Genomic DNA, 18,577 nt, shown 5'->3' on the forward strand with positions numbered 1-18,577 from the left:
CTGTAGACACCATGCAGTCTAGATGGTATTCTTCACTAGGTCTACGGCGAATCGTTTGTCTCCCATCAGAGCCATGCAGGTTGAATTTCTTCTCATCCGAGAAAATAACTGACTTCCACTGCTCGGGGGTCCATTCGAAATGCTCCTTACACCAAATTAATCGGGCCTTTTTCATTTTTTGTGTGAGGAGGGGCTTCTCCCTAGGATGGCGGGTACAAGTCCATTTTTGAAGAGGTGTCTTCTGACTGTTACTGCACTTGCTACCGCTCCTGTACGTTTTTTCCATTCTCTTTTCAGCTCAGGCAAAGAAGCTTTACGGTTTTTAAGGCATAAGCGCTTCAAATCGCAGTCCTGTTTTGGAGAAGAGACACATTTGCGTACGTTTCCTTTTTTCCTATCAGCAGAACCAGTACAGTATTCTTGAATTTGGAAAGAAATCTACTCACTGTCCACTGATTACAAGACATTCTATAAACAATATGACGGGAAAAACATCCTTCCTCACGTAAAGCAACGTTAGCGCTCTTTCTTTGTGGCGTCAACTGCATGTAACTTGCCATCCTGACACAAGCAAGGAATGACTGCAAGTCTTGCAGAGCGTGCTTATATAGCCGAAAGTAACAGCTGATGCAATATTACGTCATCACTTATGCGTGTCAATCTTATCTGATGCAATCTTTAAGAAACATTGCCATATACTTACGTTATTCTGACGACAATTACAATTTTAAGGGGGGGGATGCAGTTTCTTTGAACACCAGTATATGTTAAACATCGATAAATTGGTTGCAAGATATCCCTAGTATCGATATATTGGTTGTGATTTATTCCTAGTTTCTATATTTGGTTTTCGATTATCATAATCGATATATCGATTTTATTTAAAATTTTTTTTTTTTTTCCATCCCCAATTCCAAACCAGCGCCAGTTGACCTTCGCCATGACAGGATTAAATCCCTGCTGTTTACCTCTGAGGTCTCTAAAGGGATTATCAAGAGGAGGTTCTTTGACTGAAAGTGTGGAATGCATTAACATTAATAGGGGCATATTATTATTATTATTATTAATATCAATTTATTTCCGAAGAACTGTCCTTTTACAGCTATGCAGCTAGAGGACATGAGTTATATACAGAGAAAAAAACATAAAATACAGACATATGCATTGCATACAGAGCCAGATACAATACACGGCCTTAAACAGCCACTGGTGAAGATACAAAAACATAAAGTTACAACAAGTACAAAAACATAAAGTTACAACAAATAAAAGTGCATCCGGATACATCGAAGCGTGGATATTGCGGTATCACAGAGAGTCCACCTAGAGCTTGACTAAGGCATACATGTCTGCAAGAATGGAAGATCTGTAGGTTCTGTCCTTGCAAAGTTTCTCAGCGTCTATGGCTAATCTGTTAAATATTTGGAAGGAGTTGTGTGGAAACATGTTGTCCAAGGAGGACATGCTACGCAGCTTCGACCTGTATGGGGAGGTGTTGGACTGGCATCTTCTACTGTCGGACGGTCTGGCGATGATATCCCAAATATCGGGTGACTTCAGTTTTCCGGATAGAAGCTGAGAGAGGGTAAGAAGGTTCCTAGAGATGATGTGATACCTCCAAGGAAGCGTATTAAGATTGGTGACCAGAACAGATTTTGAGATTGTAGTTGTTAGCCCAGCAACCCTATTTAGCCATTTCAAGATCCAGAATTCCAGGGAGAGGAACCTGGCTTGGTATGATGAGGGTGCTGAGGACCATATATGATGCAAAAAAGCAAGCAGCATCAGCAAAAAAAAAAAAAAATCTCCATTTGACCCATCTATTCAAAATTAAATTTTGAATTTAATTTACGCTACCAAGTTCCACAACGACAGATGGAAGTTTGTTCCAGCAATCAACTACCCGCTGACTAAAGGAAAATTTGTGCACATCTACTGTATTCTGCGACTATGTTTCCTCAATTTGAATTTATGCCCCCTCAGGTTCGTAACGTGAGCAAGAGGAAGAATACCATCGGCACTGAGTCTGTTGAAACCATTCAAGGCCTTATACACCTCAACCAGATCACCTCTCAGATGCTTAATCTCTAGACGCTGCAATTTACAGAACTTAAGCTTTTCTTGGTAATAGCACCCCTTTGTTCCCCTCATCAATCTTGTTGCCTTTCTCTGTGCTCATTCTAGCAACTCTTCATTCGTCCTAAAATGAGGCCTACAGACCTGTACGCAGTACTCAAGGTGTGGCCTCGCCATTGCCTTTTATAACGGGATAATCACCTCCCTGTCCCTGCTAGCAAAATTCCTGAATATCAATGATAAGACGTCAGTGATAGGAATTGATTTCCATCAGTGATGGGAATCAACTGTTAAAGGCTTATTTTCACGCCTTAGTCGGTCTCAGACGAAGGCAGTACGGACTTTTCTTCAGGTGTCTTCAATTCAGGCACATACAGACATAATATTTATGTCTGTATGTGCTTCGGTTCGGGTAATCCCATATTAAAAAAAAAAAAAAATGCTCTTCACGCATATTCTATTTCATTCATGAAGGGAGAGAGATAAACACAAGAATCTATCCTTACTCACCTGCTGTATTTTGCAATACGATTTTTAACTTAGCCGCTTTCCTTTTTTTTTTTTTTAAATTTGATTTGAAGAGTAAAAAAAATTATTTTTAACTTTGCTGTACATATTTTGTATTTATTTAAAAATAATGTTTTGGTTTTTGTATCGAGAGAGAGAGCGTTGGTGCGCATCTTGAGTGACATCATCAAAATGGCTACCAAGATGGTTGCACCCACTGTTGTCCAGAGAAATCTTCCATACTTTCGGCAGCAGTTTGGTGTCGCACTTCAGAATAGTAGTGTTGTTATTAAGTTTATATGTATCACAGTTATACTTTGCTACTTCCTGTCTTTCAGCGAAACTGCTGTTCGAGCAATTAGTGTTACTCCTGGCTTTATAATTCCTCCTAATTTCTGGGTGTGGACTGCGTTTACACACTGTTTCCTTGAAAATAGACTTTGGTTAGTATTGGCAGATGTTGTCACAGTTGGGTTGTGTGGAAAACTTCTTGAACCACTATGGGGGGCTATTGAAATGTTAACTTTTTTTGCCATTGTGAATACGAGTGTCGCCTTTTTATCAGTGATGTTTTATATTGTAGTATTTACAATAACATCGGATCCTCAATATCTGTTCTCCGTTCACATTCATGGTTTAGCGGGATATTGTGCTGGTGTTGCGGTCGCGGTGAAACAGATTATGCCCGATCACGTGTTGCTTTCTACACCCCTTGGAAAATTAAGAAATAGAAATGTGCCAATGAGTGTACTTATCCTCAGCCTGATACTATGGCCTGTTGGACTAGTCAGGGGAACATATCCTGTCATGTTTTCGACTGGTTTGCTAACCTCGTGGGTATATTTGCGATTCTATCAGCATCACAGTAATGGCACCAGAGGCGACATGGCTGATAACTTCACTTTTGCAAGGTGAGTACATGGTTATTTTCTTGAAAAAGTGTAGACTAGTCTCAGTATCCGAACAGCCGTTAATTAGTTACCCTTCATAAATTGGGATGGAGGATAGCGTGAAGAAAAAGAAACAGAAAAGAACGAATATACCCTGAAATGTGAGGATGTGGGAAGCCATGTTTCACAGTCGTCTATTTGGCTCATTTGAGACATATTTGTGTAAATTTTATGTATTAATAGTGTGCCCGTAGTTATTATATTATTATTTTGGCTTGGAAAATGTTTCTTTTTACTAAATATCAAGTTTCAACTACACCTTAATAAACCAAGTCACCCCACCTTGAGGCGGCGCCACATAGTGGAAAAAGGCCAATGGCTTGTTGGTTGATTGACCCGAAAATTTAAAGGTTCACATTTCAGTAAATAATAACAATAAATAGAAAAATCCTAATAAATAATAAAAATAAGTTATTTTAAATTAAAATGAATTTAAATTACAACATTTAAACAGTTTATGTAATAGTCAGCTCTAGGCTGTTTTCGTTAAATGCCCCACTATTTGACAGATGAGGAATAGTTTCACTATTAATTAATGAGTCAGAAATGCATTTCAACGCTCTTTTAGACCATTTTTCAGCAGAATTTTTTTCCACAGTTATACAGCCACCCTTATTAAGGTGGCTGTATAATTACCTAGCCTGTTTGGCTTTTTATAGAGATCCATCAAACTCCCTAGTTTGTGATACACCTTGTTCTATAAAATTTTTTATCTGTATATCCACCTTCCATAAACTGGAGTTTTGTTTGTACTGTTTAATAAATTTTGCAATTATTTTTTTCAGACATTTTAACAGCTGTGTGCAAAAATATAATCAAAGCATGAACTGCATGTCGGCTCTGGGTTGTTTTTGTTTAATGTCCAGGTTCGCATTATTTGAATGATGAGGAATAGTTTCACCATTAATTATATTATTTTTGAGTCAGAAATTCATTTCAAATCACTACTGGTTAGGCTGAATTGCAGAAAGAACAGAAAATGAATAATTATGTTTTGAGGAAAATACAGAATCTTGCAGTGGAAAAAATAAAATACATCTTTTAAGCACAAAACATCTGCAATTATTTTAAAGCAGCATAAGCATGTATGAATCAATGTGTGAATTATAAATGCAAATTACCGTACTTTTCTCTCATTATTGTTTTTTTTTTACTGCATCCCTTTTATGCTGTAGAGTGTATTTAAATTATCTGAAAAATCCTCACCCCCCAGTTGTTTTTGATAACTTCGATTCTATTAAAATAGTATGAGTTCTCTTGCAGAACAGGTATTACTTGAGTAAATAACAACCTGTGGTACTGTCCTTTCACAGTACCACAGTGGAGACCCTGGCAGTACAGTAGTTTTGCCACTATCAAGACGTGTATTATAGACAGTTGTTTGAAGAGGTTGAAAATAGTAGACCTTACATGGAAACATGTCAAGTGTTTTTTGAAGACTTTTACCGTGTATATGGGTACCTTCCATTGACAAGGAACAGCATATATATTAGCTTTGGATTTCTGCTCAGCTTCTTTGGTGATGGGTTCAGAAATATACTGTTACATGGATGACTTTATTTGGCCTGTTGCATGTGTAACCTGCAGCCTCAGATTTTTTTTTGCCAAATTTCTCACAGCTTTACCAGAATGTAGATTGCAATGGAAACACTACTCAATTTTGGAAAAATCCACTGTTTTCTCAGAAAAGGGAAAAAACAGTGGAAAAATCCATTGTTTTCTCAGAAATCAGAAAATTATTTCAGAATAAATTTTTGATTCTGATTTCAAATACGACTTCTGTTTGTTCCTATCACGTCAGGTTTCTTCAACAATCACAAAAGACAATTTGATTTATCACAGATTTTTATTAATTTTGGCAGAATTCATGCACTGAAATTATAACAAAATGCTACTTTTACCAGACATTTATATTTAAATACATGTTGAAAACATTGTTAAAAAGGGTAGTGTGGTAAAAAGTCTACTAAACACTCACCTCTCATTTTAAAAACTGATTTACAATGGACAAATTTTTGTTTCTTTGATTTTCTTGCAGATCCTTCTACTTTACAGTCCCTCTCTTCAGCATCCAGCAATAGTCAGCCATCATGTTGACATTTCACCTCCCTTGGTACTACCTCATTTCCATGTCTCTAATGTCTTGTTGAAACCTCTTGCCCTGTTCTTCACTAACACTTCCTAGATTTTCTGAAAATTAGTTGATGTGGGAGTGTAAAAAATGTACCTTCACACACCTGTTGCAGCCCAGCTTCTTGAAGTTTTCCAATATAGTTTCAACTGTGTTCTTGTAGTCTGGATCCTTGTTGTTCCCTAAGAAGTTCTCAGTGAAACACCTGAAACTAATCCATGCCTGTTTTTCTCTTTTATTCACACTTCCCTTCCCCTCGGTTCGTGTTTCTCGTTCGGCAGCGTCGGAATTGGCCTTTCATGCCATTGACGAGAAGCATGCTTTTTTGTTTAACGGGGCCAAAATGCTTAACGTTCAACGTAGTTGTGCGCGACTGTTGGTTGCAGAAGCCGTTGAAATTGAATTGCACGAGGGTTCGGTTGATGTTCGGCGGCCGTGTTTGGTCTCCGATGCGTGGACCTTTGCGCGCATGCACGAAGACAAGTGGTCTCCGTTTAAGTGTCGCGTTTGGCCCGATTCGGTGATTTTCATTCCTGTGATCGCGACGTGCGGTCGAGGGGCATTGGGGAAGGAGGGTCGTTTTGAGTATTTTCGTTGGATTTTTGAGTATTTTCGTTGGATTCTTTTAGTTGCGTTAATTTGATTTTTTAGTTGTTTTAAATTGATTTGAATTGTGTTAAATTGATTATTTAATTATTTGTGTTTTGCTCTGGTGTGCCGGTGGGTTGTCGATTTTTTTCGTTTTTTCCGTTTTGGTTTCTGGAGGGTGTCGTGCGGAGGTGTTCTGCGCACTGTGTTGAGGTGGACTCCTCTTATTATTTTACTAATATTATTTTCAACGTAGAACATATTGAGTAGTACAGCCCTGATTCATACTAGCTATTAGTTAAGAAACACATAAAATCCAAGGAAGTGAAGCCAGTTGACATCGCTGGACAGTGCAGTATCGAGTCAGTTTGGTGTGACATAAGCATTGGGAGATCAAAATTGAGAGTAGGAGTGTGCTATAGGCCTAATGACTCTGATGAGTATAATAAGAAACTGTACAGGGAAATAGAGTGGGCCAGTAAATCAGAAAGTCTTATAATGGGGGATTTTAATTTCCCAGATATTGACTGGAATTTGTGGGTTGGTCACTCACACACTAGCAAGGCTTTTGTGGATTTATTCGATGATTGTTTTCTAAATCAGCATGTTCGGGAGGCAACTAGAGGGAGCAATAATCTTGATTTGATTATCAGTAGTGATTCTTCATGCATTAAGAATCTGCAGATACAGGAACCACTAGGTGGCAGTGATCACAGTGTGCTAAAGTGGGATTTACTCAAGGAGGTAACTACCATCAGGGGTAAAGGGAAGGGTTATTGCTTTCGTTAAAGCGACTATGATGGTCTGAGACAGTATTTAAATTCTATACAGTGGGCCAAACTGATGATGTTACCAACAGCAAATTCAAAATGGGAAGCATTCAAAGAACTTATCTTGGAAGCTACTAGGCTTTACATACCAACTAAGAAATATTGTTCAAGGTTCAGGCCTAAATGGATGTCAGATGAACTAATGAAACATATGGCAGAGAAGAAAAATGCATGGGATACATATAAATTAACATGTGACACAGAAGCCTATGATAGATATAAGTTGATCTGTAACCAAGTTACAAAGGACGTTAGGCAGGCGAAGGCAGATTACGAGAAATCTTTGGCAAGGGATGCAAAGAAAAACAGCAAAGAGTTCTTTACTTATGTAAACTCTAGAAGGAAGGGGATGAATCAGATTGGTCCACTTGATATCGATGGTTCAACTGTTGATGATCCTGCTTAGGTAGCTAACAAACTAAATGAATATTTTGCATCGACGTTCACACATGAGGAATTATTCAGCGAGGGCTATGCCGGAGTTGTATTCGACTCTGGCAGTAAGTTAGAGAATCTTGTAATAACTGAGAGTAAAGTGGAGGAGAAATTGTTGAAGATAAACACAAGAAAGGCACCTGGAGTGGATGGGATCAATCCAGTTATATTAAAGGAGGCAGCAAAGGAAGTAAGCAAACCCTTAGCCATAATTATGAGAGCTTCCTTGGACTCAGGGGAGGTACCCACATACTGGAGATGTGCAAATGTGACCCCAATTCACAAAGGAGGATCAAAGGCTGACACAAGTAATTATAGACTTGTGAGTTTAACTTCTGTTCCAGAAAAATTAATGGAAGCACTGGTTAAAGCAGCACTGCAGGATCATCTAGACAAAACTTCAGTTATAGCTCAGACACAGCATGGTTTTGTTAAGGGAAGGTCTTGCCTGACCAATTTGATTGGATACTATGATGTAGTCACAAAAGAATTGGATGCAGGGAATAACTTTGATATTATATATTTGTATCTTAGAAAGGCTTTTGATACTGTTGCACATGGAGACTGCTGCACAAATTGGAGCAGTGTGGCATTGGTGGCAAATTGTTGCTATGGATAAAGGGATGGTTGAGTGCCAGAAGGCAGAGAGTGGTAATTAATGGACACTGCTCATCGTGGACTAATGTTATTAGTGGAGTCCCTCAGGGTTCAGTGTTGGGTCCATTGTTGTTTTCTGTATTTATAAATAATATTGATGATGGTATATCAAGCTTAATGTCCAAGTTTGCAGACGATACAAAGGTTGGTGGTGTTGTTAAGGACACTACTGACGCTATGCTGCTGCAATAGGATCTGGAAAGGTTGAGCAGATGGGCTGAGAGGTGGCAAATGAAGTTTAACATTGACAAATGTAAAGTACTACATATGGGAAACAGCAACCCCAGAGCAATGTATTAACTCTGTGGTACTACACTGACAGTGGTAGAGAATGAGAAGGACCTGGGGGTAATTGTGCAGGCAGATATGAAGTTCTCTGAGCAGTGCAGATGGGCTGCAAGAGTAGCTCATGGTGTCTTATCAGTGATATACAGGAATTTTTCTAGCAGGGATAAGGAGGTGATTATTCCCTTGTATAAGGCAGTGATGAGGCCGCACCATGAGTACTGTATACAGGTCTGGAGGCCTCATTTCAAGAAGGATGTAGAGCTGCTGGAATGGGTACAGAGAAGGGCAACAAGGTTAGTGAACGGAACGAAGGGTTGCTCTTACGAAGAAAGGCTTAAGTTTTGCAAATTACATTGTCTGGAGACTAGGCACCGGCGAGGTGATCTGATAGAGGTGTACAAAGCCTTGAATGGTTTGAGCCTGCTCAATACTGATAGGATACTGCCTCTTGCTCAGAATAATCACCTGAGAGGGCATAAATTCAAATTGAGGAAAGACAGATGTAGGATAGATGTGCGGAAATTTGCCTTTAGTCAGCGGGTAGTTGGTTGGTGGAACAGACTTCCATCCCTTGTGGAAGTTGATAGCCTAAATAAATTTAAGGCTCAGCTGGACAGGTATTTCGAACGAACGGAGGGGTGAAGTGGAAGGGGTTTTTTTTTTTTTTTTTTTTGGCTGATGCTGCATAAGCTTGCTTTCTTGCATCATATGTCTCTGCTAATGCTAATGTCAATGCACAATGCAGTGTATTGCAAGAACTTCACTTCAGGGCATACTTCCTTTAGGTGGGCTAGAAAACCTTTGTCTTCCATCTATGGAGGTAGCGCCATCAGTGGAACAGGATGCCAAATTTCCCAATGGTACTTGTTTTTTTTTTTTTTTTTTTTTTTTTTTTTTTTATCAAACCATGTTTTTACAGCAGCAAAAATGGATGCTCCAGCACAGTCAGTTTCTATAGATTTTACAAACAAGATCTCTTCTTGCAATTTATAATCATCATCGAAATAACGAACGTATGCCTTAATGTCAGTAACTGTGGTTTTATCAATCTGAATAGAAAATTTTCTTGCTTTTAGTTTGTCAGTTAGCTACTCTTCAGTTGAATTGAATCGTTGCTCAATGGCAATGCTTTTAAAATACTGGAACGATTTTGATGCATCACTGTTGAAGTTATAGTGTTATACAACTGAGATTGTTGTATAACACTCTGAGCAACTGTATGAGCACTACCGGTTTTTGCAATGATTTCTGCAATTTTATAAGATGTAATCATTCCATCGTCATTTGTTTGTGTGTCCTTCTTAAATAAGATAGTAAGTGTTACGTTGCTCAAAATTCCGCTTTAAATTTTTAAAATATTCAGTATGTTTACCAACTTTATCAGGATGCTTCCTTTTTAAGTGATCTAAAAGTTTTGGTTTCATAGCCTCATTTGAAAAAGAACTGTTTACACATAAGATGCATAGGCTGTTTTGAGTCAAATGGGCTTTCAATAAAACCATAAGCTAGATATTCATCCAGATAGTGTTACACTTTTTCTTTCCAGCACTTGACATGATTGATGATGGGTTGAATAACTACAAAGAATTAAACAATAAAATATAAGCTATTTTTATTTAACTCTCATAGCCCATGTCACTCACAAAAGCACTGTGGATCAAAAATAAACTTCCACAAGGAAACAATCAATACTAATTGCTGCTTAGAAAGTAGAAACTATAGACTGAAAGATTTCCTCATTCCATCCATGCCTCATAAATTGACCAATAAAACAAAAGAATAAACAAATAAACCACGCCCACCATGCCACCGTCAAGGTCGCAGTTGTCCGAAAGGGACAAATGGCAAGGATTTGGGAGACATTACCTCTGAAAGCACTTAGGCATTTAATGCCTATGAAAGTCAAAGGTGGTTGAATTAAATTACACCCACTATCTTCCTTTTATCAAAATTTCTCACTCACTCCTAATATAATATACCTATTTGTTAAAAATCAGTTGTCTCAGGGGAAAAGACAACCCAATGAGAAAAATTAAATATTAAGGAATAAGTTATCGGTGGTTAGGGTCGAACTTGAGGGCCACAAACCACTTTAATACCCATGATTTTTTGTGCCCCCCAAAAACCAATTTTTGCCTCCTTTGGGGTGATATTGCCCCTTTGAGAATCCCAGCTCTACATTAACTAAACAAAAGTAACAGTCATCACAGTTGTTTGTAGGCTCTTGCCAAATCATGGGAATTGCAAATGGCATAGCCTTGTTTTTACCATTTTTCTTACAATCTCAAAGCTTCAACACAGGTTCGACAAACTTTATGTGGAGCCCATTGTTTATCTTGGTTGCCAAGTTTCACTCCAAAATAAGCATAATACACATTTTTTACAAATTCTATAATATCTTGTCTTTGCTTGAGGACTATAACTTCCACAAATATAACAAAATTAGTTCAGACGTTGAAACACTTGTGTGAAGACATTTTGCTCACTTTTCAGCGTAAGTTTCACATAACCTCAAAAATAAACTGAGTCCACACTGATAAATGCTGCTGTATGGAGCTCTCACGGTCAAGAAACAAATGACCGAAGGTAGTGTTGCCAACTTGTAAAGATTTAGTTTACAAATTCCTAGCATTTACTCCTAACTTAATACATTCAGTAATACAGCTCATGATATCAACTGTGATTTGTGAAAAAACAGTATGTGATAGAAAAAACAAATAACATTTCTGAAATAAGGATAAAAAACAGCTTAGTTTATAACATAAAAACATGCAGAGTCGTGAAATTGCACACATCTAGATATCCTCATTCAAGTTAATAAACAGTCACTCTACGTCCAGAGTCATAAATGAGAGTTCATGTCTAATATTGGAATATATCTCTATTAGGCCTCAAACTATGGAATTTATAATTCCATATAATTCCACTGCTCAGAGAGGCCATTTCTCCAATCAGTATGGAATTATAAAGTAACCTTTCGGCTACTAGGACAGCTCATGGGGTTCTGTCAATAATACACAGATATTTTGCTAGTGGGAATGAAGTAGCAGTTATACCATCAGTGTACCATCTGTTGTGTTTATAAGCCCCATTTTCAGAAGGATGTAGATTTGTTGGAATGGATGCAGAGAAGAGCAACAAGATAAGTTGGGGGCAAAAAACAGGATCCCTACCCTTTCTCAGATGGTGTGCTCACAAGGGGACATAAATTTAAATTGAAAAAGAATTTTTACAGGATAAATGCATGAAAATTTGTTTTTAGCCAGACAGTAATTTATTGATGGAACAAACTTTTTTTTTTTCCGATACTATAGATGATTGCATCATTTATCCACTGCTAATACTGAGCTGATCAAAATCAAGAGCCATAATTGCAAAAATTTCCCTACCTTCCATCCCATTCTTTTTAACAACCAGAAATAAAAACTGTTAAGCTTTGACTCCTGTACTCCCCACCTCCTACCAATGGTGGTTGATGTAGCTGGTGGTAAGGTAGTTTTGTCATTGTCAAAACAGTATACTGTTTTGACAATGACAAATTATTTTTGATCATGAAAGACCACATTTGAATACAAACTTATTTATATAAAAGAAATGGTCACATATGTAGCAGTAATTGGAGTTGCTGTATGTTCATTGTAAACATAAAATTAATTTTTATATAGTGATAGTATTTATTTATAGAAAAAATTAAAAATAATTGTTTTCTGTTGATATGAAGGCATAATCTGTTAACATTGTAGCACTTTTGCTCTCTCCTGGAACAAATATTTGCATGAAGTTTTTATGAGTGACTAGTTTTATGTAAAAAATAAATATAACTTCCATTTATATCCTTTATGAACACTCCAGCTAGAGGAGTTTACAGCTTAATTGCAGCTATTTTATTATGGAAGGTAAACCAACAAAGAAGTTAACACAGAACTGCAAATTTTTTGTGATGGTATATAGACTTCATGATGCAGTTTATATACTATTATTCACTCACATATACTGAGCTGATCAAAATCAAGAGCCATAAATGCCACAGTACCACAACCAGTCTGAGAGGAACAAAAAAAGTGCTGGAGAGTACCACAAATATTATTAAAAGCTAGTGTAGGGATCAGAGAGTGTGGTTGCCTATCTTCAGCAATTGTCAGTCCTGGATTTGTCTCTGCAAACAGTTGGATTGGAGGGTAAGATATCAACAGGAATGCCCATAAATCCAACCTTTGTAGGACTGCTCCTTACAGTGGAATTATGGAAAATATCCTTTAGAAACAATGTATCTGAGGAATTTCTACAGATCACATTATTCAGATTTCATTGTTAGGATGATGCACTCCATCATCCCAACCATGAAATTTGGAGGAGTTGTGTAATAGCCTCTTTGGCTCTGAACCTGGATTTTTGAACATTATGGACAATTCTCTACTATGCCCAAGGTGGCAGTTCTGTTGAAATGGATCCTGTATGTACAGTGCTAATTATATATATAATATTTTTCAACACTATTTTCCTCAAACTAGGTACACAGAAGCTTTGCAGCATGACTTAGTGCATTAGCATTGTACTTGAAGATTCAATGCGCAAGGCATAATATGATATGGGTTTAACTTAACTATATAATATTGGTGTAGATACACCAATATTATATAGTCAAAGTAGTGCAATACCAGATATTGCACTACTTTGAATAAGTAATGCTTCTCTAGTAGAGAAGACTACTGTTACTTATTCTCAATGGATACCACCACCCAGACGGTCACAGTTTCAAAGCTGTTGCCTATCATCTGTGGGTGGGCAGGTACCTTGATAATGCAAACATGCCATCACAGTTGTGAAGTGTTTCCACAATATGAGAGAAGCCAAATGGTGTACAGAATAATAGTATTTGAAGATTCAAGGCATAATATGATATGGGTTTAAATTAACTATATAATAACAGTGTAGATACACCATAGTTTACCCATAAATTAAACTACGTATTTAGTGTGACGGCATCATTTTTAATTGTATCTCATATATAATATCGGTGTATCTACACCGATATTAAACCCATATCATATTATGCCTTGCACATTGACTCTTCAAATACTGTATCATTCTGTACACCATTTGCATCTCTCATATTGTGTAACCACTTTGCAACTGTGATAGCATGGTTGCATTATCAGGGTATCTGCCCACCCACCGATGATAGGCCAACAGCTTTGAAATGGTGAATGTTTGGGTGGTGGTATCCACTGAGAATAAATAACAGTAGTCTTCTCTGCTAGAGAAGTGTTACTTATTCAAAGTAGTGCAATACCTGGTATCTCGTTGTGAAGGTAGCCACAATATGAGATACAATTAAAAATGATGCATTCACACTACGTACGTAGTTTAGTTTATGGGTAAACTATGGTGTGTCTATATTATATAGTTAATTTAAACCCATATCATCTTATGCATTGAATCTTCAAGTACAATGCTAATTCACTAAGTCATGCTGCAAAGCTTCTGTGCAGTTTGAGGAAAATAGTGTAGAAAAATGTCTCACTGGTAAGAATCCTTTCTTGAAGAGCAGTTAAATTATAGCCATATCCCAATTTGGCAGTTGGAAGGGCAGAACAAAATATGACCTATTTACTATTATATATTGGTTTGAAATATTCCTATAAAGATCAAGGCTGTGATTAAAACCAAAATACGCTCTCTCACACATGCAATTTTTGCAATTCATGCAATTTTTGAATAAACTTTCATCTTCTTCAGAAGTACTGATGTTGGAATATTTTTCAGGGATAGGGTATATGTATTTTTTATTTTGTTTTTTAAATACATAAGTTAGCATGGAATGAAGTTTGTTTATTAGGTCATTTGTATTTTGTGCATATACATTACCAAAGAAATCTTAAAATGATTTTTGATGATCGAGATTAAATTCTTGATGAAAGGTGAATGGTAAAACAGTTTATATTAAAAATGTGCGAAGAATAATTTTGCTACTTATACCTTGCTTAGTTATATTTTTGCTTAGCTGTTTGGTAAATTGACCCATTAAGACAATTTCCATAATTATTCATTTGTACAAATCAGTTTTTATTCCTTTCCATAGGTTGAATACATCAGCAAAATTGTTTATTTGATAGAAAAGGTTTTCATTTTTTTTTTTTTTTTTTTACTTTACTGTTAATTTGAAATAATAATCTAACATATCCATCCCTCTTACATTTAAATGATCACAGTTGACCAAATTTTTTTATTTTTTTTTATGCAGCTAGAATTCTCAGCTGATAAGATATATCAAAACGAATATTGCAGACATGTTTATATGAGGTATTGAGAGTAAAGTTTCCAGACTGGTGTAAGGAGCTCAAAAATGGTTTTATTTTTATTCAAAGTAATCACCACCTGATTGAATACAATTATTACACCATTCTAAAAGTTCCTAAAAAATGAGCCAGTGAAGGTTTTCAAAGAGATGATGTTCAGTTCAGTGGTTACATTTTTCTTTATTATCTCAACAGCCTAAAATCTCTTTCCTTTGAGGTAGTTTTTACCTTGGGAAAGAAGAAAGTCTGCTGGTGCTAAATTAAGAGAGTAGGGTAGATGGGTGATCTGTACAATGCCATGTTTTGTCAGAAATGTCTTCACAACAATTACAAAATGGGTGGAGCATTGTTGTGCAACAAGAAATAGTTGCCATTCTCTTTAAATTGTGCAGCCACCCAGGAAATGCACTTAAAAAGTCTTAAAAGCACCTATACGTAGAACACAGCATTAACTCTCCCTTGCCTTCAGCTACAAATGCCTTGTGCATCACACCCTGTTTGTTGAAAATCATGATCAGCATTGTTTTGATCCTGAAATTCTGTAAATGAAACTTTTCAGGCCTTGGTGATGATTTTGAAATGCACTGCATGTTCTGATGTTTCATCCCTGGGTCATACCGAAACACCCAATACTCATCTCCAGTGACAATACAGTTGAGGAAATTAGGATTGTCTTCAGAAGTCTGGATGAAGTTTTTTCTTGATGACACTCTTCATTGCTTCTGCTCCTCAGTGAGGCTGTGTGGCACAAATTTTGCACAGACCTTCCTTTTCCCTAAATCATCATGCAGAATATGACAAATTATCTCCTTATTCATATCCAATTTATCAACCATCATTCTGAGGATCGAATGACAATCGCTTACCACGATATCCTTAATTTTTGTAACTCTGTCCTCATTTCAAGAGGTTGATGGACACCCCTTTCTTGAGTCATCACGAACATCCTCATATCCATCTTTGAACTACTTATACCATTGAAACACACTGGTATGACTTAACATCTCACCACTATAATCAGTGTTTAACATTTCATAAGATTCTGTTGCAGATTTTCCCACTGTAAAACAAAATTTGATATTCATTTGTTGCTCTATTGCAAAAGCATGACACAGAACATTAACTCTACTAATGAAACTGGTTGTTACTTGTTACTCTCAGCCTACTGCACAGCCTCTGTACGATCATCTGTTGGAGGAAGTGTGAACTACACAGTGATAGAAGTGGTATCACTTATATTTATTTTCACTTGTCGAACATGACTGCAACAGCACCAGTCTGGGAACTGTATTGCCACACCTTGTATATATTTTGTATCTCCCTGTTTTATGCATAGATAATGTACTGAAAAACTGCTGCAATGCTAAAGCACTTTTAAATTGTTAGATGTGTATTTTGTATTTATCATCTGTTATCATTATTAGCCGTATGGTTCAAGGAAGCCTGAGGCTTTTGCTGCACCAGGCAAAAAAAAAATATATTTCTGAATTACCCTGAGAGAGAGAGAGAGAGAGAGAGAGAGAGAGAGAAATCACAAAGAAAGAGAAGTACAATGATATCCAGCTCAGGACCCTGGGTGTGCCAAGCCTATACTAACCAGATGTTGAGCCCCTGGGGTTATTCACAAGTCTATATTGATTGTAGGGTTGTGATTCATGCTATATATTTGAGGTTATTTCCAAAACACTATGTTAGATTCAAGACTATTATAGAAAAGAAACAATAATTAGTATTGCAGGAGATTAATACTACAGTTTTTGTTAAACTTGGCAAGGTTTCAAGATACCATAATATATTAAAAATAAAATCATAAAAATAAGTAAAGACAAAGCAGCACTTGATCACAGTAGTGCAAATATATGGCTCTCCTCCCAAGGAGATGTACCCTCACACCTTCCGAAGCATGAGTGCATATTTATAATAAAGACTAAATATAATAAATAAATTATAATTTATTAAGATTTCAATGTTAAGGTTTCAATTAAGGTTTCAATTTTCATTTTCAATGTTAATTTGCATTATTGTTTTTCATTTAGATCTGTTTAATGACTGGGTCGATGTTGAAATTTTAATCTTATTTGTTATTATTATTAGCTATATGGTGCAAGGAAGCCTGAGGCTTATGCTGTACCAGCCAAAAAAAAAAAAAAATTCTAATTCTCTAGTTACCCAGAGAGAGAGAGAGAGAGAGAGAGAGAGAGAGAGAGAGAGACAGACAGAGACAGAGACAGAGAGAGTCCAAAGTAGAAGGGGAATCACCAGGAAAGAGAAAAATGATGATATCCAGCTCAGGACCCTGGGTGTGCCAAGTCATTCCATACTCACCAGATGTGAGCCCCTGGGGGTAATTATGTTACGTTAGGCCACAGCATATGTTGTGGTTTTGACTAGTTAGTTTGTTATTTTCTTTCCTTGTTTGGATTGTATGAGGGACATCTGTTGACATTTTGTTGGATGGTGGTCAATGACTGAAATATGATCATTTTTGGAATTTACAAGGGCTGATGTTCTCTGTGAAGAGGTGGCATTTGTGAGTTCCCTCTCTTTATTCTGTTTATTTTTATTATGATAGTGACACTCGTGCGAGAGTTTCCTTGGGTGGGGATGATGCATGCATTTGCATTACTGAGGGTGTGTCTCTTGGTACTCAGGTAGCAGAATTTCACCTTGCCAGGTATAATCCTAATTGTAGTATTAATATGCTACATTGGTTTTGTGGTGATTAGTGTATCTTGGAGAGTCATAACTACTCATAATGTGATTAATCATTTGTCTGTAAAGAATTTCCATTTTTCACTTTACATGGCCATTACATTATATAAGTTCCACATACAAGGTAGGATCAAAAACTTTCAAGACTGAATTTGTTAAAAATATTTTCTAACGTTAAATAACAAAACTCCTTGTTTTATTTTGTAATCTAGAATTTATAATAGGTTGAATTATGAGGCACATATGGAAAGGTTTATGTTTATCTGTTGCTGATAGTAATTTTATGTTCAGTTTTGTTGTTATTTTTTAGGATGTCACTTTCTGAACAAAGAACTACAAAATATTTCTTTTTGTTGAAGAAATTGGCCTCAGAGACAATAGAAATTATTGCTGAAGTATGTTGTGAAAAGGCTTTATCAATAACTAGGATATTTGATAAAATGTCAGTACTTCAAATATGGACATGATATCATTAAGGAATCTCTTGCACATAGGCAAATAATGAATCTATCTCCCTTGTTAGAAGCATTATTTGGGCCAATCGTCAAATAAGAATTAAAGATGGTTTCTCCAGTTGGAATAACATATGGTAGTTGCCAAGCTTGTTGTTAAAAATATCATATCTGATATTTTAAACAAGAAAAGGTTGTGCAACTTGGTTCTTAAATTTTTAACAGCAGATCAGATGGAATCATTAGTTTAAACTTTCAAAAGAATTAGTTTGAAATTTGTGGTTGTGATCCAGGAATTCTCAAAGCAACAGTGACAGGAGATGAAATGTGCTGTTATCTTTACAACCTACAGATAAAATGTCAGCCCTCTTAATTGAGGCCTCCCTTGAAGAAAACAATTCAGATTGATATAAGGAAAGACAGTTGTAGGATAGATGTGTGGAAGTTTTCCTTTAGCCAACGAGTGGTTGGTTGATTGGAACAAACTTCCATCTGTCATTGTAGAAGTTGATAGCTTAAATAGAGTCAAGGCAGAACTAGACAAATATTTAGAGCGAGTGGATGTGTGAAAGGAGAAGGGTGGTTTTTTTTTTTTTTTTTTTTTTGGCTGATTCTATATTAAGCTTGCTTTCCTGCATCATGTGCCTATGCT

General features: G+C 36.6%; 1 protein-coding gene across 1 annotated transcript in view; it reads left to right on the plus strand.

The window, feature by feature from the left end:
- The first annotated feature begins 2,775 nt into the window (after positions 1–2,775).
- The window catches only part of LOC150088948 (transmembrane protein 115), a 35,031-nt gene continuing 19,229 nt past the window's right edge, over positions 2,776–18,577 (plus strand). The window contains exon 1 of the mRNA XM_090370365.1: positions 2,776–3,494. Within this exon, the coding sequence (XP_090226491.1) occupies positions 2,776–3,494 (719 nt within the window). The remainder of the gene's footprint in view (positions 3,495–18,577) is intronic.

The sequence above is a fragment of the Mastigoproctus giganteus genome, chromosome 3 (genome assembly GCF_048544385.1).
Source record: "Mastigoproctus giganteus isolate SK-2022 chromosome 3, ASM4854438v1, whole genome shotgun sequence".
Classification (NCBI taxonomy): Eukaryota; Metazoa; Arthropoda; class Arachnida; order Uropygi; family Thelyphonidae; genus Mastigoproctus; species Mastigoproctus giganteus.